The sequence below is a fragment of the Prinia subflava genome, chromosome 2, assembly GCF_021018805.1.
Source record: "Prinia subflava isolate CZ2003 ecotype Zambia chromosome 2, Cam_Psub_1.2, whole genome shotgun sequence".
Taxonomy (NCBI): Eukaryota; Metazoa; Chordata; class Aves; order Passeriformes; family Cisticolidae; genus Prinia; species Prinia subflava.
The window spans coordinates 54694820-54718940 of NC_086248.1; the positions used below are offsets into that span (position 1 = coordinate 54694820).

General features: G+C 39.5%; 1 protein-coding gene across 1 annotated transcript in view; it reads right to left on the minus strand.

Annotated features, from left to right (window-relative positions):
- The window catches only part of SAMD3 (sterile alpha motif domain containing 3), a 31605-nt gene extending 8693 nt beyond the window's left edge, over nt 1–22912 (minus strand). The window contains exons 1-6 of the mRNA XM_063389994.1: nt 22812–22912; nt 21883–22072; nt 17932–18042; nt 10019–10204; nt 9627–9711; nt 3871–4038 (exon numbers count right to left, since the gene is read on the minus strand). Coding sequence (XP_063246064.1) covers nt 3871–4038; nt 9627–9711; nt 10019–10204; nt 17932–18042; nt 21883–22072; nt 22812–22890 — 819 coding nt within the window. The 5' untranslated portion in view covers nt 22891–22912. The remainder of the gene's footprint in view (nt 1–3870; nt 4039–9626; nt 9712–10018; nt 10205–17931; nt 18043–21882; nt 22073–22811) is intronic.
- Nucleotides 22913–24121: the final 1209 nt, after the last annotated feature.

The window sequence follows — 24121 nt, forward strand, 5'->3', positions numbered from 1 at the left end:
CTAACTCCAAATTTATTTCTGTGACAGCTTCAGAGAAACCCTGATGACCTCACAAACAGGTTGTCATAGGATGTAAGAAACCAGAGGCTTTAGAAGAGGGGCTGTACTCTCTCTCCATTTTTATTTAAGATCGAGAACTACTACCAGTCTTCTAGCCTATTATACTCCCTTACAGTTCAGGTAGCTGAAGATACCCTTGGGTAGTCCCTTTGCTGAGCTATTTTCTTATTTAATATCTGGGATGGATTGCAGGAGCTTAATCCAGCTGCATAGATATGGCTATTTAGTGGCATTTGGGATATCATAAGGATATCCCAGAAACCTCTGGAAGTGGCAGAATATGATACAGGACCTATGGAAAACATGCCTTTCTGAACTGGCAGTGGAGCCATGCAGGATATCTGTGGGTTTTTTCATTTCTGTATTCAGCTAACCAAATCGATTGTGAAGTCACGCATTCCATGAACAGCATCGCTTGAGACTGGCAAGATTTCTGAACTTAAAGGTCTGAAAGGGACAATCTGCTCTTTGGTCACTACCCCTGGGAAGACTAAGATAGTGTTTGAGCCATAAGGCATGCAAGGTATGCAAGCCAATCATCAGCTCTAACCCCGTTTCCTGCTCAATCACCTTTTGCCTTCTGACAATGCTTTGGCCAAGGACCAGGAAGATCCTATCTTTCTGTTTCTTCTGCCTCCCCCAAGTCTAGGGCCCTTCCTATTACAACTGCCAGGAGGTGGTTTCTGTCTCAGCCTGAAGGACCATAAGTCACACAAGTCCTTAGGGCAGAGGAAAGGGGCTTGATGCTAAAAAAAGAATAAGAAGATCAGTCAGAACAAACCTCTGAATGGCTGCTTTAGCAGTATTCCCACCCTTGCTGCAGAGAGGAGACTGGCTTGCTATTCTTATGTATTTTCACGGTGTGATCACCCTTCTCATGGAAAGTACTTCCATTTGCAGCAGATGAAGGTCGTTATCATTACAAAGCACTCTCCCCTGGATTGCTGCAGCTCCAAGATATTTGCCTGACTGTGGAAAATGACTGAGGAGGATTCTCACACCACAGCCATAAAATCTGTTGTTTATGGAGGCTTTCCTGATAAAATTCTGAATATCCCTCAGACACAGAGGCTCAAATTAATGTCTGCCAGGCACAGTCCAAGCTTCTTTCCCTGGTGGTGGAACCTGATGGATATTTATAGGGAGCATAATTTAAATAAAAATCTCCTTTAGTGACAGACATCTCATGCATGGGTTTATGTGCTTACTTACCATCATCCTATTGCCCTGCACTTGCTCAAGACCTCTAGTCTAGTCATGTGATGCTAGTCACTAGAAAAAGAGTAGCTACTCTTCAGTCTTGTTTGAATATAATGCTCTGTAACAAAGAACACATCAGCAGATGTTTTAAAGAAGCTGGAGGAGAAAGACAGATGCTGCACCTGGAAGCAATGCCCTGCATGGGAAGCCAAGTATGCTTGAGCTGCTTTTGAAAGAAGAATGTCTGCTTGGAAGGTAATGGGGCTTGGGCAGACCAAGGGGCAGACATCACCTGGCTCAAAACATCACAGAAAGCTTGTTCTGGCAAGCAGCTGCGTTTTCACATGAAGAAACAAAAAGACTGTTTAAGGGTTTTATTAGTGGTAATAACTTAATTACTCTTCTCATATGAAAATAAATGCCAGGTGTAACGGTGAGACATTTCCTATCAGTAAATAACCTTTTTATCAGTTCCATGCCATTAGCAATCCAAGACTATACTGACACAAAGCACACATGACAGAGTGACAGCTTATGAGTGCTCAGAAGCTAAAGCTCGGTATAGAAGTCAGCTGTGCGACTGGTAAGTAGGTCATCTGTCGGGAACAGATGTGCTCTCATCTGCATAGCTCTGCCAGTGGGCTCTGACCTGTAATGCCCTAAATGTCCTACTCTGCCTATCTAAAGGGGACTGTGGTGGCCCAAAGGGACTAAGAATCCTTCACTGACTGTTCTGCAAAGGTCTCCTTAACCTGGAATTCATTTCCTCCCCTTTTACCTGAATTATTTTTGACGTGTTTGCTTCTAGTTCACACAAGACTGATTCACTCTTTCAGTTTTGGAAAAGGGATGAAGACAAGGGAATCTGGCTAATGGTATTTGGGATATAATTTGGGTTTGCCTGTGGTATTGGCTTCTAGATCAAATATTTATTTTTTGAGACTAAGACACTTTAACAGTTTATATTTTTCATAGAGTAATTAGTGCCAAGGATTGGCAGGAAAGTGCCTTTATGTGTGTTCCTAAATATACAGAATGAAAACCCCCACTGCTTTTGTAAAAAATAATTTTAAATATTTTGTTCAGTTTTGCACGTATGTAGTGGCATAATTTAGGATCTCAGAGTCAGACATCGCTGCTTTTAATGTAGAAACACATTTAAAACTAAGGAAGTCATGATTCCCTCAAAAGTATGGAATACATTTTTAATCCTAATAGGGCCCACAAGTGTTGATTCTTGCAATTATATTTGTATTTTATTTATATATATGTTCAGGATACAGGGAAAATGAGAGAAAGAAAGGAAAGTTGCTTAGGGATACTCAGCGTCCTCTCACCATCTTTACCTCTTAATTTGCTTTCAACATTCAGGCTAGTAAAAAAGGCCTAGGCCTTTAGAAGAGATGCAATATTTGTCCTTAATTTCTAAAGCAAACAAGGCTGACCAGTGATGGCCAGTGATGGCCTCGGGCAATGCAGTTAAAGAGAGTGGCGATTCCTGGTCTGCAGAAACACAGCACGGTGCAGTTACACCCTCTCTACGGATGTCTATGAACAAATGAAGTCTAGCGTGTAGTCCCTACAGGATCACTCCAAAGCCCTTCTCGACAAGCTCATAAGACAGCAAAGATCCACATGTGCCCTTTTCAAGCTTTAGCAGATAAAGGATGGCTAACTCTTAACGTGCACACAAAACCAGGAGCTTATAATTTCCTATTTACTGGGTGCAAAACTTTATTGTTTTGCACCAAAGACACAGGTTTCTTTCTTCACACATGCTGCAAACCCTAAACTAAACTAAAGCAGGCAAGAAAGTGTTTATTTCTGAACATATGAACCCAAAGGGAATAAACAGAAATTACCGAAAGTTCTAAAAATCAACCCAAACGTGTATTTGCATTTTGTAAAAGAAACTCAAGCTACCTTCAACCACAAGGGCAATATAGGCAGAAATGCATCCAATAAACCACTCTTGCTCCTCTAAAGACGGGCTCTGGTAAACAGCAGGATAGACATGGATAAACTAAAGATAAATATCTACTTACATATCTTCTTTATCACATTCATACAATTGCTTAAATTTTACTGTGTTTTAATTGCAGCATGAAGAGGTGTGTGCAGCATTGGCAAAGCACAGCTGGAACCTTAATGTAATTACAAAAGTGTATAAATTAATTAGTATGCTTCAGACACTTACTGGACAGTGATAACTCTGAATTCTCCAGCTAAAGGAATACACAGCAATTGCATGCACAGATTTATAAACATCCCTATGTATATCACTCTTATTGGTGCAGAGGCTTCAGCTAGTAGACATAATTCTCTGTTGTTTTTCACTGTAATTGGAGGTATATAATCAAAAGCAGAATAGAAATACTGCATTTAAAAAAAAACCCACAATATTTTCTGTCCAATTTACAACTCTAAATGCCAACAAATGTGTGTAAGGCATCCAGTATCAGGTTGTTGATACCTAGTTTTCCAGAAATGGACAAGAGTCAGGGGTCAAAATGAGTTTAAATGGCATCAGATCAGTTCTGCCCTTTAATGGCTGGAGGCCTTATTGTCAACACTGAAAGACTGAACTCAATTAAGCACCAAAAATCTTACCTCTACCTGCCCCTGGACATCATCAAGTTTATTTTCAGCAAATGAAGATTTTCTACTCTGTCCCCTCCTGTGGCCAAACTTGCATTTGTTCCTCAGGACTTGCTCATCATCTTCAATGGGTCTCCGCACGTATTTGAAACGATCTTTAAGGGCCCGTTTCCACAGCAACTATATGGGGGAAAAAAACTCTGTCACTACAAGTATCTGTCAAGAATTTGCCCCAGCCTGAAGCAGGTTACTTTTTACCTAACTCTACAAAAAAGTGTTTGCCATTAAGCAGAAAAAGGCTCATAGGGCAGCACCACGTTGCTTCAGGATAAAAGGAAACAAAAGCACCTGTGGTAAATGGCTCTATGGCGACCAACAGCTGGGCTAATGGCACTGCTGTGGCTTGCTGAGGATAGTAACTGAATCTAAGGGTTAGATCTATCCAAGCCTACCAGCGAAACTGCAGTGTTGTCCCTTCCTCAGCTCTTACTTTATGCTCCATTCATAACATTGAGTTGTGAAACTACATAGTGAAGCAGATCAGCTCACAGATGCCACATAAACTGTGCAGTGGGCTTTTGGGGTTTTGTTTGTTTGTTTGTTTTTGGTTTTAGTTAAGTGTTTTATTTTTCCTTTGCCTCTGGCAGTATCTGGCTGTTTGCACAGTTGTATGATTATAGTGTCTAACAGAAGGAGGTGGGATAGACACAGTGTGCCAATACCTTTTGCTGGGAGCCTGCAGTTATACTGGATCAAGTAAGTTTTCAAACTGAACTCAAAACTGCTGAATTAAGAATCATTTAAGTAGGTCCTAGGGTTTGTAAGACACCTCAAGGTATATAAAATGCAGCTTAAAGGTATTTCTACACTGCAAGCAGATACAGGTCCTGTTTAATGGAGCCTTTCATCACTCCTTGGCACTCAGAGCTTACGCCTGCCCAGCGCTTCTGTACCCTCGTGCGTTTCTTTATTCAGGTATTGAAAAGTCACCGCTGAAAGTTGTATGGACAGCAACTCCCTCATGCATCCTTAGGGACCACTTGTATGTGGCCCAAAGCTGATGTCCCATGGCAGGAACTAGCCATGCCATACCACTGATACCCTGGGAAGCAATTTTTGAGCAAAGGCTGTTCAACACAGCGGAAGGCACAGCCTGCAGTTTTGAACAGTTTTTGTCACTTGTATATTCCAGTTATTGAGGAGTATTCAAGAGTCAGAGGGGGGAAAAACGTCATAAAAGTGACAGTAAATGAAAGGATGTGAAGAGATTCAAATATCTGTTACTTAATTTTCTAAAACTGACTCCAATATTATGCTCACTTAATGGTATACTCAAGCCTGTACTCACTGACATGCTAAAACACAATGTAAACAGAAGAATTAATACCCTAAATTTCTTACCAAAATAGTGCCATTTATTAATCAGGGTCACATGATTTGAAAGGTTAACTTTTGGTGTAAACCAGAATTCCGTAGATGTAGACTAAGTAGTACAATATCTGTCTTTGCAGTGAGTCTGACACGCCTGCCTTTCTCACTCACAGGATACAGACAAGAGGGTTCCTTAAGAGATGGTGGTGAAGTCAGTGTGACCTTGCATTTCTTATTGAGCTTACTGTTCACACCTCCCTAGGTTCTAGCTGACCTACAGGCCCTCAATCCTAAAAGCAAGACCTCCATTAATGGTGAAAAATTACAGTGGAAGAGCTGTGACACTACAATCCCTGTGGTCTCTACTTCAGCTCTTCTTGAGCAGCCCTAGGCCTGCCAGGGCAGGAGTGCCCTTCCTAGGGGGACACTCCCTGCCACCCACCTTTGGTAAGGTGCCCTTACCAAAGTATCTTCTCACAGCCAGTCACAGCTCAGCATCCAAGAACTGGAAAGAAAACAAGCCCATCTGCATTTCTAGTGTGAGAACTTCAGGCTTAGGGTTCTGCCAGAAGAGAAGTCACATCACCACCAGCCTAAAGACAATGACTAAAAATAGAGTACAGCTGCTCATCCAGTCTTCTCACAAGGCATAGTCACAGCCTCAAGATGAGTATGACACCTCAGCACCATTTTCAGAAGCAGTAAGGTGACTACATGCCTTGAAAAATCCCACTTGTTCTTCACCTGAACCATTAGGGTTGTTCCTCAACACATTTATAGTTCTGGCCTTACACATTTTGATGCAAATATACCATCATTACATGCCTAGCAAAACTTATGCCTAGCTTGCTATTTTAAGGCTGCTAAGAAAAACAAACAAAACCCTTAGTTTAATGCTTCTCTGAAGTGTTTAACAGATGTTATAATATTTTAAAACATGATCATCCTAGAATATATTAGCAGCTGACAATTTAAGCATCCCTGTAGTTGAGCTTCACACAATTTCCTTATTTTGAAATTCTTTATTTGGCTAGAAGATATTTTTGCTTATTATTACACATGAAAGAATATGCTGACACCTATACAAGGCTTTAAATATCCCACAAAGTTCAAAACTTTCAGCTGTTTTATCTTCAATCCCTCCAATAAATTGAGAATTTTAATTAAATCTATTTCTGTTATAGGAGTGTCATAAACTTAGGCAAGTCCCCTCTCACATACCTATTTCCAGAATGAGACTGGAAGCGCATACATTTATGTGGTTTCCCTTGTGGGTAATGCATCCTCTAAAAAGGCTGCTTTTGTTACCATTTTTGAACCAACAACTTTATTTTCTTATCGTCTTCCTGCTCTCCCCAGCTTCCCCCAAGCACCACCCCAGGAAGCTTTACCTTCCTAGTAAAGGAGTAGAAGGATTAGCCCGTGTCCATCTGACATAGGAGGGAAAGGATTACACGCAGATTAAAAGCAGCCATTTACTAGCAAGTAATCACTGTGTGTGCAGCAGTTACATAAATCAGGCATGTCAGCACCGGCATCCTGGGTCTCACCGGCACCACGGCACACCCCGGCAGCCAAGGGCTCAAGGGAGCTGCTCGTGCAAAGCCCACTGGCAAGTGGCGGGAGGAGAGAGCCCTCTCTCTCCCTACCCCATGTCATGTTTTCTTGGAACCCTACCATTTTCAAAAGGTTGGCTGAAATGAAATGGAATAAGGGAAATGATTATTTCCAAATTGTTGGGTTTGAGCATTGTAAAATGGACAAACACAGACAGATAGGATATCTTGCAAGTCATCAAGAAACAATATCATGCCAATTTGCTTTTGACTGCTGTGTTTATGACCTTTGCCTTTTCTATATAAGCTGTTTGTCTGTAACTTATAAATGTTGTACTGGTTACAATATAGATCACAAATCTAATAAACTATTCCAGGACTAAAAGAAGACTTTTATTTTTTTAAATGTCATATGATAGTTTAGGATAGCATTGGTTTGTAAGTAGAAGGAAATACCATGGGAAAATTTCCTTACATAGTCCCTTTAAAGCACTTTTACCAAAAGTTAATCTCGGAATTAATTTCATTCCAGGTACCCCACAGATTTCTTTTCCAGTTTTGTTATTGAGTTTTAATGAGTTTTGCTATTAGTAGAATTTTAGATCATTCTTAATCCCTGCCATGTTCGGTGTGTCCCATTCTCCAGCTTTGCAAGACATAAAAAGGAGGTGGTTATCTATCAAACACTGACACGTCTGTGCACAGCTGGCCACCTGAGGCTTTCTTTGGAGTCCACAGAGAAATAAGAACTTTCAGAGTGCTATTCCTCTCTTCCCAATGTTGACGCCAAAACCACACTCTATGAACTGCCTCCCCAGAAGTTTATAAATGCTATTTAACAAGGAATGTAACTAGCATTTTTGGCTAAAATACCACTCTCATGTTAGTTTTCCTTTTCTACATTTACCTATCAGTCCCCTTTCCTTATGAATTTTATTGATGGTTGATTTCTTAAATTCTTTCAATATACTATTTTAAAAACTGTAATAATAACGACTGTTTAATTACTATAGATAAACAACTTTAAGGTATTCAAGATCTCTCAGTAGTCAATATTTTACATCTTACATTTTAATACTCTTATCAGGAACAGCAAGCAACAGCTATAGTCCCTTAACAGCCAGAGGAAGTTTTAAAAGAAAAGCCTACAAAAATTTTGGTTTTTTGACCTGCTGAAGATCCTTTTGAGGAAAAAAAAAGAAAGAATGTTTGTTGAATTTATTTTTTTGTTGTTCATTTGCTTCTTAAAGGTATATGAATTCAATTTTACTGCAAGTCTTGTGATTAGTAGCTATGCATATATTGTAGGGTGTGTTTTAAGCTGTTACTGTAGTAACACACAACTGTCTCAGATCAAGGGAAAAAAAAGTATTTACAGTGTTTATGATCAAGAAGGAAGAACAGAATGTCTAACAGTAGGCCAATAAAAAATACTAACTCATTCTCACACCCTCCTCCAAAATTAAGAATGCAGGAATACACCTTTTGCACAAATTTTCCTGTCTCAACACAGGCAATGGAGAGGGGCTGGATCAGAAAGTGTTAGACTAGCAATATTGCAAACTGCTAATTCCAGCTCCCTTGTTTACTTATTGCAGTCACTGCCGGATATGCTTTCTAGTAAGAATGGGGGAAAGATCAAAAGATAAAGAACAACCACTCTGAAATCTCTGCCCCATCACATAACTTCTGCCAGCACCAATTCTGCCATCCACCTGGCAAGTAATGACCATTTCCCAAAGAACAGGGTTATAGCCAGTTTCACTCAGCCTATGGCCTTCTGCAATTAAAGCTCTTTGAAAACCTAGCTTAAGAATCTTACTTAAAAACAGGTTTTAAAACTTAAGGGCTGTAAAATTGTCTTCATCATACAGGGAGCCAGATGAAGCCATGGCATTACTCAGGACCCTGCCCAAGGACCACTTTTGGGGTATTCAGAGAGGTATCCTGATTAAAAATGAGGATAGACTGTTTCTCTCTGGTCCTTTTGCTCCCTCTCTTTCCTTTGAGACGTGTTTATTCCTTTAGTCCCTTCCCTTCAACAATGCCTGGGCTCAGGGGAGAACTAGAATAGTTACCCCTTAATCCTCAATTTCTTTTTTTTAATTCCCCAAAATATTTTGCTTTCTACAATAATGGCATGTGAGATATATATTTATATATGTTTAATTCTAAGTCCTCATTGAGGCTCACAAGCTTTTACAAGATGCAATAAAAGTATCACATGGCAAAGCAATGATGTGAAGTGAAAAGGTGACCATTATCCTCCGAGACCACAGAGATACTCTGGATCACAAGTGAAAAAAATGTAGTTCAAACTTAAATCATCTCCTTCCACTGCTTTCTGTTATTTCCCCCAATGACATTACAAAATTTGTTTTAAAATGTTTTTTTTAAAACTAGACCTAGATTCCTTAAACCACACCTTAGTACTACTGCATGCTGTAGTTTCATATCTAACACACAATCATAATACATTGCAAGAGCATCAGTCACATGTTAGTCCTCAAACAGACAACTCTCTAAAGAGCTGGCTTCTTTGTTTTTAAAAATAGGGGGAAAAAATATCACATTTTCAAATCAAATGACAGAAAGAAAATGTACCCAATAAGCAACCAGGGATTTCTTGTACAGGTCTGCATGATCTCATGGTAGCTTTGAGGTACAGCTATACCTGGATTAATCTTTAACTGACATAATGAAATAAGAATGTGATTTGCCAAACACAGCCAAGTGTGTGTGCTCTGAATAGAGCCAGCATATAAGAAATTGATATTGATTTCCTCTGAACTAGATTAATTTCTTGTGACTGATTGTGTGGGAAAAGCCCACAATACTTACAAAGCCGTTCCCATCTTCATCAAGGAATGGGTAAGCCTGGAGCAGAGCACTGACAACAATGTTATATTGGTGACTGTTCGGATACCTGTGCAAACAAGATGGAGATGGAAAAGAAATATTTGGTTTTCTAGACAGTATTAAACACTGGAGTCTATACTGAAAAACATTAAGCTATTTCTGACTATTTCTCAGGCAATCAATTGCCCTCCAAATAACAAAGGGCACAGCTTAAAGGCTTGCATGACATCTTTCAGTAGGTTTCAGTAGGTTTCAGGCCCTGAGCCTCCTTTATTTAAGCAAATATATTAGAGAACAGCTTTATATCCATTTGAAAATTTACATCTACAGACAACAGGTAATGCCCCCAAATCAATTTAATGGTGCTTACTTACAGTGATCCTTCTAAGTATTTTGTCATGTCTGCTTGTAAAAATTCAATAATCTTTATTCTCATACTGTGATCGGGGCATTTTTTTTCTGCTAATATGCACTTAACATCGTAAGGGAAGTCTGGCAAAGCATAAGAACTTGTCCACTGCAACATCTTGTGTCTTGCAAAAAATGATTTTGGGTTTTTTCTGTAAAAGAAAAGATTGTATCATCACCATCACCTCTTTCTGCTACAGAAATGCAGGCAGGAAGGAGAAAGAAATACATGGAAAAACTCAACACAAGGGAAAGTTATTGCTATAGAAATTCAATGCCTGCTGTCTTTGTTTCTGCATAAAGAATACCTACAAAAGCAGCAATCAATACACACAGAGTTAAAAACTAGATATCAAATGTAGAATGTTATAACCAGCAGACAGTAGGAGGTGATTCCTAACTGAAAGCAGAAAGAAGAGCAGAAGTCAGTGGGAGCTTGCTACTGTTGCAAAACACCTTTATCTGTCTTCATTTATAATATGTTTCCTCTCTAGTAAGACAAACATCATAATTGAATAAAATACTATGTGTGACATTAGTTAAGGCTGTCCTCCCCTAGGGGAAGGTAAGGAAGGGATGAAGGCAATTATCATCAGCTCACAACTGGAAACAAAGCAGACCCAGCCCAGCAACTCCTTTCACAAGATCACCATGACCACTATTTACAGAGGTCACACTCCAGCTGGGGTGAACTTGAGGCAAGTTATCACCACTGGCTGCCTAATCCCAAATTCTGAAAGAACACAGGGAAAAGTGAGTCCCAACAGCCAGTTACGGCCTCAATCACTTACTGAGTAGGTTGGCCTATAATTTTCAACCTTTCTGATGTGGTTATGCTGCCACACCACCTTGGCATCTTTTAACATATCATGTGGGCTATCAAAAACACTGTAACCCTGATACAACTGCACCAACCCCAGTCCTACCATGAATGGCAGGACTGAGGAAAAAAATTATGTAGTTTCAGTACTGGATTCTGCTCCAGACATCAGTAGAAATACTCACAGCACTACCATTTCCCCATGCAAAACAGTCACAAAATGATCAGGGCTGCTGTCTGTCTTTCCAAGCTCACCAGATTTCATGGGATACAGATGGTTACCAGTAGATGCAAAGTGTAGTGAAGGTCTGTTAGTACTTTTCAGTCTCTAAAGAAGGCAAAGTTGTGCAGGAAGTGACAGCATATCTACATAGACACATTCAGGTCCTCTTTTGGTGACAAATGAATATACAAATAGGAAAATAAAACCCTACTTAGATTCTGAAATCACTTGGAAATTCCTCCTATGCAAAAAAAAAGCGCAGATGCTCAATGCAGCATCAGCGAGCACCTCTGTAGCCTTCAAGTTTTCATTCTGTACCTTCATGAGTTTTACTGATCAAAGTGATGCAGCACACAGGCTGCAAGTTACTACATAATGTTTTCAACATCCTACCATTTAAAATAGCTCTAAAGTGGACCAAAGTTTAAAATTTACAGTACTTTTCATCTGAGCAGCACTGAAATTCCTTTTGTTGGTAATACCACTGAAGCTGAAAAGCCATTTCAAAAAGTGGCAGGGTTTATAGCAGGTTCCATTTGGGCACACTGGATTACATTCAGTCACCTGAGAAAATAAAATGTTCTTGCAGTTGGGATGGCTAATAATCAGGGAATCAAGGCAATTCTCCCTTCCACCAGTCCCTTCACACTTGCCACAGCAACAAAAATACTCCAAATTTCATTTATCTTCATTTACCTTACCTAACACAGAATAACCTTGCTCTCCAAACAAGATCTAAAAATTCCTCTGTTCTCTACAGTGCATGAGATTAAATATTTTACTAGTTTCAGCTGGACTCATCACTGTTGGGAAGTCATGTTAAACACATGCTGTAATATTTCACAATGAAATACAAGCTTGTTTGAAAAGAGACACCACTGCACATAAACCTTATCCTCAGAAATGCTCACATGCAAACTTGTTTAACTAAAAGAACAGTTCAGTTCAGCTCTAATGCTCTTCTCCACAATCAAGGAAGGTTTTGGCTCTATACATAAATCCCAGTGCACATACAGTTTTGAGATTTAGGTACAAATATATGTAGCCTGTTTCTAGCCATATCTCTTCTAGCTAACCTGAGGCAGAAATTAGATCAAAATCTGGAAAGTGCAAAAAAAAAAATCTCAAAATCTCAAGTTACAACTTTTCTTGTCTCTTAGTTCTTGAAACTTTTGATTCTACAGCTGAATCAATCCAATGGTTAGCTCAGGCAAAATTTCAGTGTCCCTCTTTCTCCACTGTCATATGTCACTTACACCCCTTTCTTACTGGTACTAGGAATCCTGCAGTAAGTTACAAGGAGCTACAGTGCCAAAGTTCTTAATTATTCTTTCCATTTAGTTTTCTCACCGTTTAAGTCCCCGAAACAGCTTCTCATGAGGTGAAACAAACACCAATTCAGAAGAAGCAAGCTGGTCTCTCTATGCCTAACTGCAGTACGGAACCGCCTCCTAAGAAGCACCTCCTCAGCAAGGAGAAAATTATTCAGAGCTTTTACCACTCAGCTTTTGTAGATTGCCACTTTACTGTGCTCAGTCACAGTCCTGTCTCACACAGCTATGTCCTTCTTTGTCTCCATTGTAGCCTTACTCTGCTCATGCACAGCATGTTTACTGAGACATGAAGCTATAAAATAGTGTTATTTTGGGAGGAGCCGTTTGTCTACTTCAGATGGAAAAATATCTCACAACAAACCAACCAACCAAAAAAACAAACACCAAAAAATCTCACAATGAACCCCCAAAGACCCATCTATTTGAATTATATAACCCCTGGCATCCCTAATCCAAGGGAATACCTTTTTTTCTGCCAAAAAGACAAAGAGTTGCACAACTGCAGTGTCACACAGACCATTCAGAGACGGTTTTAGATGACACTGGAGAGAAGAGTGGAGAGTTAACACAGTATCATCTCTCAAATTCAGTGTCCCATGCAACATCACACAGACACACAGAGCTACCTGAATTAGCTGCAACAAGTCAGTAAAATAACCTTGTACCAATACAGAAACTCAATCCAGATAGCTCTGTAAAGTGCCACAGAGACCTAGAAATAAGATCAAATACTAGATCATAATAAGACTTTGTTGTTAGCTTCTTGAACATACTGGTAAGAAGGATCAGTTTTCTGCATCTCTTTAGTTCATTTAGGGGAAAATGTGATTTAAAGGCCAACTGAGCACACACATAAATGGGTTGTGTGCAACTGGCTTTTATTTTTGTCTGCTAAAGTCCTTGAGTCAGGCACCCACTGCTATATCTTGTATCAGCTCAGATCCCCTTTAGTCAGAGGACAGGGCAGTTAAGAAGTTTTATGTGGATATACCAAAAAGGGTTGTTCCCCTTTTTGGTATATCCACATAAAACTCAACACATGGGTGAAGTCTCAATAGATTCCCATTATTTACAAATGAAGGTCTAACCTTACACATGTCTACATCACACATCAGCAAGAGACTCCGGTCTGAAGGTTTGTAGTCTGGAAGAAAGCCCATGTCAACAAATCCAAGGGAGAAACAGAGTAGACAACAAGGATTTTACAGATGTGAAAGAAAGGAGAAGTCTTCAGCTGTAAAAAAAAGTTCCATTTCCCTAACATGTATATAATATCCTTTGACTTTATGACAACATTTAAGGTTGCAATGGCTATTTCCATCAAAAGGAAAAAATTATGACAGAAGACGAAATATCAAATAGAACCTTTCTTCCTCTCAATAGTCTGATAAAAAGGGCTCTATTTTTCTATTCACAATTGTGATGACTGTGCCAGAAAGATCCTCATGCCATTCTCTTTTAGTGCTTCATTGTTCTTTCCAACTTTTGAGCACAAATACAAGGTTTCCCAGTTATTCCCTAAAGCCTGGGATTTGCAATCCACCTAGTGCTTGATGATGTCTTATATTTTTTTAGTTCCCACTAAACATAAGGGCAAGTATCCTCTGGACTGAGAAAGGCCTTACCCACAGCAGTGTTTACTGCAGCAGGGCTGGGACGTGGGAGCTGTGAGATGTGCCAAAGCTGCCCGTCTCCCAGAGCAGCTCCCACTTCAGCTTCCCCTCCAGTACCCTTTCTACAGAAAACATCATGTTCAGTGTGAGCACGAAGTTACAGACAAAATTGGCCTGCTTCCAAAAAAGTTTGTGAGATGCAGCCACAACCTTCTTCCAGGAGGAGCCCAGATTTTTTGACAGTCTGAGGAACTGCATCACATAAGGGAAGGCTTTGCACTTTCACCTCATGCAACGGCAGCAGCTGTGGGTTACAGAGAGGAGAAGAAAAAAATGCTCCTTAGGGAATCTGACTGACAAAATTGCCAGCTAAATCAGGCCATTTAAAAGAAACAGGGTTTATTCATATTCACCCCTATAAGTTATGTTATACTGTATTCAAAGATTTTTATGGGTTTTTGGATTTTTTTTTGTTTTGCTGTTATGACTTTGCTAGACCTTAATAAGGCAATGCAATTAGTGTCTTCTGCAAGTCATTTATAAGACTTGCTCATTTCTGGTGTGGAAGAGAAAAGACATAGCAATTTATTTCTTTTTTCCTGCAGACTTCTGTGGAAGACTCACAGCACCATGTCAACAAATTCAGCTGCAATGACCTGAAGGGCTCCAAAACCATTAGTCCAGCTGTCTTGACTTTCAAAACATGGAGACAACAAGCACAGACAGTAGCTATTATTACGAGTCTTCAAGGTCTTTTAGGTTAGTGTCCTTAAATATCGTACTGCAATGACAGAGACATAAAATGCTGATTTAAAACAAAAAAAAGGTGGCAGAAAATCTTGCATCCACATGAATTAAAAATCTAAATTTAAAGCATCTCCCCCAAGCCCTGAACAAACCAAACTAAAACTCACAGATAAGACAGGTTTTGTGAACATACAATAACAATTGAAGTGAAATGATCAGAAATTACAAAAATGAAATTGTTTTTCTGGTACGTTATACCAAAGGTAAAATCAAACAAAGCATCTGACATCTGTACTTCCAAAAAAATAGACAGGCAGTACTTCTCTCCTACTGTTGACCACTATCAAAGACTTAGCATGGTTTTTTAAAGTCTGTTTTTCATGTCCTTATGAGCTAACTGAAAAAAAAAAAATCATATATACCAGAAATAATTCTGATGATATCAAGAATAAGGTTTTTGCTTAGAAACTAAGAAACTCTTAAGCTATACATTAAAAGGCACAGTCTTGCTGTGTTTTCACTGTAGCCTTATAGCTACATTTGTGTGTATGTTATATAAAAGTCATATTTGCCTGCTTGTGTAAATGAAGCAAATAATTTGAAGCAATTTACTAGGTGAGAATTTTTCAGGCTAGCTGCTCTTTTCCTCTTTTCCTTTTAAAATTTTCTTTTCTTTTTTTTTTTTTAAGCACAAGCATAATTTTATTTCTGATAAAAGACATCAAACAGACCAACTATACTGATGTATAGCTTGTAGAGGAGGAAAAGGAAGGAGCTCTCCAAAGATCATTAGCAGAATGATATGTCATAATTAAAGACGCTTCAGATGCAGCTACCCAGCAGTCAGGGCAGTTGCTGTAGCCTGACCAAAACAAATGTGGGACTGGCCTGGTTAAAGACATTTCCTCTACTGAGGAAATGAATGGCCCACACAGGCCATCCTGGAGACAGATGCCAAATTTGTGAAGGTAAGGGTAAATGGAAATCTTACAGTTCGTTGTCCTTGCTATCAGCTCAAATGTATGCAAGCACCAGGACCAATATTCTGTCAATAGCTTTATTGGTGTGTGAACACTTAGCAGGCCCAGGTTTAGCTGAGCGCTGACCACATCTTCCAAACTCACAGCAAACAAGGAAGTTCAAACTTGTTGAGGCTGGCTGGAAGATGTGTTATCCTGCTTGTGCTCTGAGCAAATTACTCCAAGGCATTCAGAAAGTAAATCTGTTACACAGCACTCAAGAGCTACAGAACATGTTTTTATAGAAAAAAATAAATGTACAAATAAACACGTACCAGGACATCACTCTTGAGGGGAAACAGCTGGACCATCATAGTGGAAACAGTGGAAAAGGGATACATTAGGGACGTCATTTTGCTAAGCAAACATGTTGAGGAAAGGCAGACAGAACATATAAACCAACCAATAAAAGGCTGGTTTTCCACAGCAGTATCAGGTATTTACTAATAATAAAAGCCTCTGTCTTAGCAACAAGATAAACCCCAGGCTGTCAGGAGCCATAAAACTGCAAGTACTCCAGTACAGAAAAGCAGGAATATGGGAAATATATTTATTGAATTGTCCTCTGTGTCTTACTTCTTCACAGACAGGCACTGCTTCAAGATTAATCTTCTTGGGAGATTAACAAAAAGATTGACTGTTTTTACTTCTTTCTTTGCTAGCAGTGCATTATTCCATTGGAGTAGCCTGCAAACCTCATCTGGTTTTATGTATGACCAATCTCAATACAAGAAAAAGAATTATACAATTGCTTCATCCACTTATTCTTTATTTTTGTGTTTAAACAATCTTCTCTGATATTTTGGTAATATTTAGTAATATAAAAGAGTGTATTTAACACAGTTGTTAGGCGTACCTACACTGAAAACATAGAGAAGCTTGGAGCTAATTCACTAGCATTAATAATCCATAAAAGCATCCACTAATTCACTTACAGCAAAACCATACAATTATTGAAGCTGTGGCTCCATGAATCTTCTGGGAAAACAAAACCAAAGCCAAAAACAAACCACAAAACCCCAACACTGCAGACAAATTAAAACAAACAAATAAACACCAGAAAAACTCAAAACCAAACCAAAAAATCAACCTACAACCTACAAATGAATGGGGATACAGAAGCTATAAGTATAATCCTGGCCAAATACCAATAATTTAAACTGTACATTGTGTAATGGTTACTTTGAATCACATAGCCCATTTAAAACTCTTTATACAACACAAGGGAAATTAATTAAAAATAAGCATCCTTTAGAAACACAAGCTAAATATTGCAGGATCATATTAATGGTTTATTCCAAGGGTTCAAGTGATTTGGGTTTGTTTCTTTGATAACAATGCTGGCAGGGTCTTTGGAGGTTTTGGCATGTTCTTTAAAAAAAAAGTACCAGGACTTTCAAAAGCATTAAATCATATCTACAATATGATATGAATGGGGGGAAGAATGGCAGGGGGAGAAGTTGTAGCAGGTGGAAATAAAGGGGGATAACGAAAAGTAGACAAAACTTTGCAAACAAGAAAATAATTATCTTCAAAGAGGAACAGGACTCTCAACACTGACTGCCCATCTCAAAGAAGAAAATCACTGGTAGGCAAAAAACCCCAACCAAACAAAAAACTCACAAAACAAAACCCATCCCATTGCCTTACCTCCAGTTTCTAGGCAGGCTTATTTTGATAACCAAGGAAAATGAGCGTGCAAATAGAATCAGCATGCCTACCTTCCCAAGTGCTATATTTAAGATGCCTCAAGCTCACAATTTATTAAATAGCCATATTCCACTCTGTAATGACTAATTTGTCGGATTGCTGTTGAAAACACATCTGTAAAATACTATTTTTAAAAATCAGATAAATAAAGACAAACCTGAATTTTGCCCTCTGCATGATGTGACATGAAAAAGTGAGCAAGGACTGAGGATAGAATCACACCATCAGGCTATTTCATTCAGTCAAATCCTCATAAATTTCTGTTCTTGTTGTTTTCTAAATACACATGGAAATACCTGAACCTCACCTCCAGTTATTAAGATCACTTTTTGTAAAGTGGAAATGAAGCAAGAAGAATAGTTTATGTAATTTGAAAAGGTAAAGAAAATTCAATGAATATATTAAAAACTCACTTTTGCTTTAGCACTCTATGATCAATTATTCCTTTTTCATTTTCAGCTGAACACAGATATTTCTTCTGCTCCACAGGACCAGAAGAATTTAACCTCTGTCTGTCAGTAGCCCTGAAACAAAAAAGAACAGAAATCGCTCTCAGATCTTGTGCAGCTTATAGAAAAGAGGAAGTTTAGGGTTCTAAAACACCAGTGGCAGAAACAGAAAAGGAGGAAAATTAACATATCGAATATGTAATGATTTTATATGCTCATGCCTCTTAATCAGTCCCTCAGTTCAATTATCAAACTCTGACAAATTAAAAGGAAAAATGCAGAAAGTCCTGCCTGCTTATATTCTAATTACTACACAGTTACAAATCCAAGAAGATCAGCCTTCTCAGAGTTGCAGGGTAATTTCCATCTTCATAGCCTGTCACTTTCTAATTTCTGGGAAAAACTAACCATTACAACATGAAAGGGGTGGGCTGAAAGAGCTAATTACACAGCATTTCAATACACTTCTGTTTAACTAGAATCTTGAAAAGTTGTTTTTTCTGGAGGTTAAGTCAACAGCTTCAAGTTAGCTTTGCATTACTCCAGCCACTCTAGAAGATCTCCGAATGCTTCCTGGTCTTACAGTCCGCTGTTCCTGGCTCTTTGCTCCAGCTCTAGCTCATCACTAGCAACAAAAACACCCTGCTATGAGCTAGTCCAAATCACTGCTTTCCATTTAACCTTTGTGTCTACTTCTCTCCCTCTTCATATTCCTGTTATTTCTTGTTTTGGTAGATGTGTTGGTGGAAGCCAACATGAGCAGTTTTACCCCATACTTGGGGAAAGGCAGGGCTAAGATAAGGGATACTGTTATGCTGCCAAGAATTAAAGGCAATCATAAACCATTTTTTTTTTCTTAAACCTCATCTCTTCAGAACATCTGAACTCCAGAAACTGTTCCAGCCTCAATTGCACTCAGCACACAAAATGTTGTTATTGGAAATGACATTGAAGTTTGCCATATTTATAAGGGGAGCTCTCCCTTTCCATGAAACAATACGTTTCAGCTGTGCAGTTAAATGAAATGAAACAAAAAAACCCATACCCTTAGTATATTCTCTGTGTGGCTCTTAGAAACAATTGACTGTGAAAATGGAAGGCATTTTAATATTTACCTGGTAATGTCTACGTGTGAGCTCCTCATGCACACATAAGCACGGTTTCTACTTCTGCTGAACCAGTGACAGACACAAGATACTATTTCAGTGTCCTAATCCAAACTGCTGGAGATGTAAACCACATTCGGTGTCCTTTCACAAATCCATTACTTCCACACAAAGTGTTCACCTATTGCACTCTAAATTCCATGTCCAGCCAAGGACTTTGTTTCTCTTTCTGTCAGGGAGGAGAGGTCAGCACAGCTCACACGCAATCAGAGGATGAACCAAGGACACCAGGATAAAGAGGTGGCAGCCAGAGGTACACCAAAAAGCACTGGGGACAGCATTTATACAAGAAATACAACAGGAAATACTGCTGACAGCTCTTGGAAGCTCCACAGTGACTTCAGCTGACCCAGAAAGAGACTATGATGATGCTTTCTTCCCTGCCCTGAGCAATGCCCTCTCCCCCCTGTCACCAGTCCTGGCAGAGTGAACAAGTTCTGAGAACTGGCCTGACTGAGAAATAGTTCTGCAAAACAGAAAAGATGGTTGGTTTTCACCTGGGCCCAAGCACTGCATGATAGAGGCTAGGAGCATGCAAACTCAGTTTTCACTGTTGTTCCCTGGCACCACAGGGGGACCACGCACCCAGCTGTGGATGCTGCAGACCTTATCATGGTTTCTCTCCTCAATTCAATCTAACATCACTGAGCAATGGAGGAAATGTGAGTTCACATATATTGTGAACTATCAGAACTATGAATTTTACATGTGTTCAAAACACATGTCACTTTAGTCACGAGTCCTTGAACTAGATCAAAAGAAATTATTTACAGGAATTTGTTCAAGATGTACCAACCAGACAAAAATAATTTTGAACTACATCACTAAGAAAAGCATGTTAAGAAAAGAGGGTCATAGCTATCTGCATGTAAGGATACAACTTTTAGTTTTGTAGCAAAATATTCTTTTCACTATAGGTGCTTTTCCATAATTTTATACCCCAAAGTGCACAGAATATATTGACTTTTTACTCATCCTAAAATACATGACTGAATGCATCTTAAATTTGCTTGGATTTTATTCTGTCATTCTTGATGACACAAAAAATATTTCAGAAACAGCAGCTTATTTACTCAACTTCCCTGTAAATAGAAGGATACCAGCACCTTATTTTCCAGGGAAGAGGCTGTTTAGGGAAAGATAGAATGTAAATTATATTCATTAATATTTGATATTTTAAGCATTTAAAGTTTTTTGGAGTCTGCAGAACTTCACAGCAAAACTGTTGCGCTCGTACTACTGCAATTTCATGCTCTTTGTGGGACAGCATGGTTTGACCTGCAAGAGCTGAGAAGCACATGGGAAACAGTCAAACCTGAGACACAGTCTGTGCAAACACCCCTGACAAATTCAGGGACGAAAGCTAAATATCCAAAGCAACATTCTAACTGCCCTAAGCATAAGGACATGTTTTCTTCTGAATCCCCTGCTGAAATCAGGGTCCATCCACCACACTTTGGAGGAAGTACAGGACCTCTACACAGTAGTCTTCTTCACAGCAGGCACCCCTACCCTCCCCTAAAGAAGGAACTCCCTATAAAACAAATAGGCAGGCCCTTGGTGCAGAGAACTGAGACTGGCTGTGATTGCGTACTTCAGGCCTGTCATAAATCTTACATGCAGTGACTCAGTCTTCTTCCTGCAATCCCCTTTTCTCCAGTGCAGGAGCATTTACCTAAGGACTTTCACAAATACTTCCACAAGGACAAGAGAATGTATCTACATGGGCAGTTTTGTTCTGCTCATGAGCTCAAGTTGTTGGGAAGTAACTCAGTTATCACTGTTTATCATGCTTTTGTTTGGGCTGTTAATCACCTCAGAGTGCGTAACTTGGACTCCTTTTGGATGAAGACAAATGCTCTGCAGTTCTAATCCTGAGATTAATCCTACTGTGACTAATGCAGCTTTAGTGCTAGAGTCCTGTCCTTTAAAAAAATGCATTTTGCATCCATGGCAAGCCTTTCTCTATCAGCCAAGATTCTTGGGTTTACAAGGGATCACTTAGAGGTCAGGATTTCTTTCCTCAGCTAAGACATTCAGAAAAACATAACCCTGCAAGACTTACAATAGATCAGAATGGAGGGAAAGGATGGGAGAATCAACAAACCCCTCACTCAAATATCCCCAATGAAAACACCCCATAAACTCTGCCCCCTCCTCCCTACCCTAAGAAACCCCAACCAAAGAAAATCTGCTCAACCAAAAGTTAGAACACAATAATTGAAGATACTCTCCCTAGAATCTGTTTTCTAAAAATCTACTTTCACAATAAATTTCAATAATCCCACTGTGGGATTATTAAATGCTTACATCTGGGCCAAATACAGAGTTTCCTTTAATAAACTGACTTTCAATACACCTGTGACACAAATACTATTTCTGGCTAAATCATTATTTTACTCCTAGACTTGCAAGCATTTGTAAGTAAGTTCTTCAAAAGCTTAATATTGTAAACTGAGAAAATCTTAGCTATAATGAAAGTTTGGCAGTGTTTCATCCAAATGAAGCACCAGGTCTTACAACTGGATATGAAAGAAGTTTAAATTAATTAATGGTGTGGTTCGGGAATGTTGATGCCCTGTTTAAAACCCCAAGGTAAGAATCTAATTTTACATTTCACACTTGTTACAGATACTCAAAATATAAAAAAACAGGTACAGCTGGAGCTGGTAAATGGCAGCTTTAAAATGCCATGAAAAGAACACAAGTATACTCAGACTAATATTTGCTGTGCCATGAGCAAACTCACCCACTGACTACTTCTGGAAATTTTTGAGAAGCTGTTTCACAACAACATGTAAGGGATTCCAGCCCACTCTTCTGTTGCTGGTATTTTTTAATCAGGTCCATCAGCACTGCCTGGTGCCCAATCTTCTTCACCAGCTGCTGCACCATACGATCATTAAGAGCCAAAAGAGCTGCCCCACTCACTTCTTCTTCTGCAGATTGAAGGGGATAAAATCACTGTAAAATAACTTTAGAGTTACATTTACATTCTGTATGCCTAAAAACATGATGATGGAAGATGGGTCAAAGGGAAGGATGCTTTGTACTACTGAGTCATCTTCAGCTGCCACCATCCTTTCCCAAGCAGTACCAGGAGTCCTAATCACTGGCCAGATATCTTCCCCTGACAAAAAGCCAAGCGTAAAACACACAGAAGCAGTGAGGTGACTATTTTAATGCTTTAAGTCAGGCCTTACTTGAACCACAGGAGCCTGTTACTTGCTGATGAAGGAGATCAAGCTTTTTAACAGAGTACACAAGAAATAGGTTGTTCACATAACAGATCCTTGTGCACTCTTCTGTAGAGTGTTTATATACTCAGACATAAAACATTTACACACTACATTTGCATTATTTCAAAAGATTCATACCACATAAAATAGGCCCTGTCAAGACTTTTAAACTGCCAGCTCTGATTTGAGGTGTCTCTATTTACAGACAGGCTTAATCTCATCCCCCAGGATTTCTCAGACTTTGAAACAAATCCGTGCACTTATGTTGATCTATCAGATCTATGTCAGTTCTCACCCTAATAAATGTCTACAAAAGTCTGAAGTTAACATATACACACATGCCCCAAACCAAAACACGGTAGGCAGTGCCAATTAAATGCATAGCAAGAAATACTAAACAAACACCCCCACCACCCCCCTAAACAACAAAAATGCTTACCACGGAATTTAGGAACTAGTTCTCCTAAATTTCTCTGTTTCAACCAATTGCAGACTTGTTCAACCGACCAACTTTCCATCTTCAGTTGTTGCAATGCTGAATTTCCCTCTGAAATAAAAAGAGGGGATTTTTTTTTTTTTTGTGCTGAACTCTAAAAAAAACTCCAACCTTTCACAGCAAAAAAATGCACTTAGTAAATTATATGTCTACATGCTCTGAATAAAAATAGTGCAAAATAATCCAGCTAATGCCTGTTGTAAGTGGCAGTTTCCTTGGATCCCTTTCCTCACCTCCTCTCCCGTCCCTGGTTTCCCTCTGTTCTGAGGCAGCCTCATTCCTTATAAAACACGACCTGCTCCAGTACCATTAACACCCAGGTTTCCACACAGAGAAGAAAAAAGGTGTGAAATTCACCACCACCATCAGGCTCATCAGGAAATGGCTGACATTTTACAGCAGGGGGAAAAAAACCAAACCACCCCACCATCAGATAAGAGTCTGTCACATCCATGCTTACAGTCAATCAAGCACCTTAACCCTCTCTGCACCACCTCGCAGGGCAGGTACCCGGCAAATACTTAACCCTGAATTACCAACAGCTAGGGACTGCAAAGGTGAAAGGGAGGAGACTGCTCCTCCTCTTATGTGCTGGCTCCTTTCTCCAGGCTCCGGTGGTACCTGGGAAGATGCAGTGGGAGTCCCGGGAAGGCAGACAGAGTCTCCGGGGCAGCCGGGACCGGTGCACCCACCCTCTGGATGAATCCTCACATACCGTGTGCCCCCTGCATGAAGGACTCACTTGGATGATGAGGGGGTGCAACACATCCCAAAACCAAAAGAGACCTCCCCAGAGGAAGATTATTTATAAAGACACAGCTGGTTCCACACTGTAAACTTCTCATCAGCAAAAAACTCTCTCTGAGGAGAATTTTCTTATTAATGTGTTTTAGCTCTGTTACGTAAAGGAGCACCGAGTGCTCCATGACTATGCTTGCAATCCACAGCAAAATAACATTACTGGAGTCAGTTTTTCCGACAAACATACGAGTGTCTGGCATTGTTGGTCAAACATTTCCTTCCATACCCTGAACCTGCAGTGAACTCCAGCCTAACATGAGGATTTACCCTAACAAACCCCATCAGCACTCAAAAGAAAAGGAAAAACAAATCCTTGAACAGAAAACATTTCCATTTTCATTCTTCAACAGCAGAGACCCTCCAACAGACACACACTTCAGCCTACACTCTTGTGCCTGTCAACTTCAGCAACTTAGAAGGGTTAAGTTTAAGAGGAATGCTTTTCTGAATTA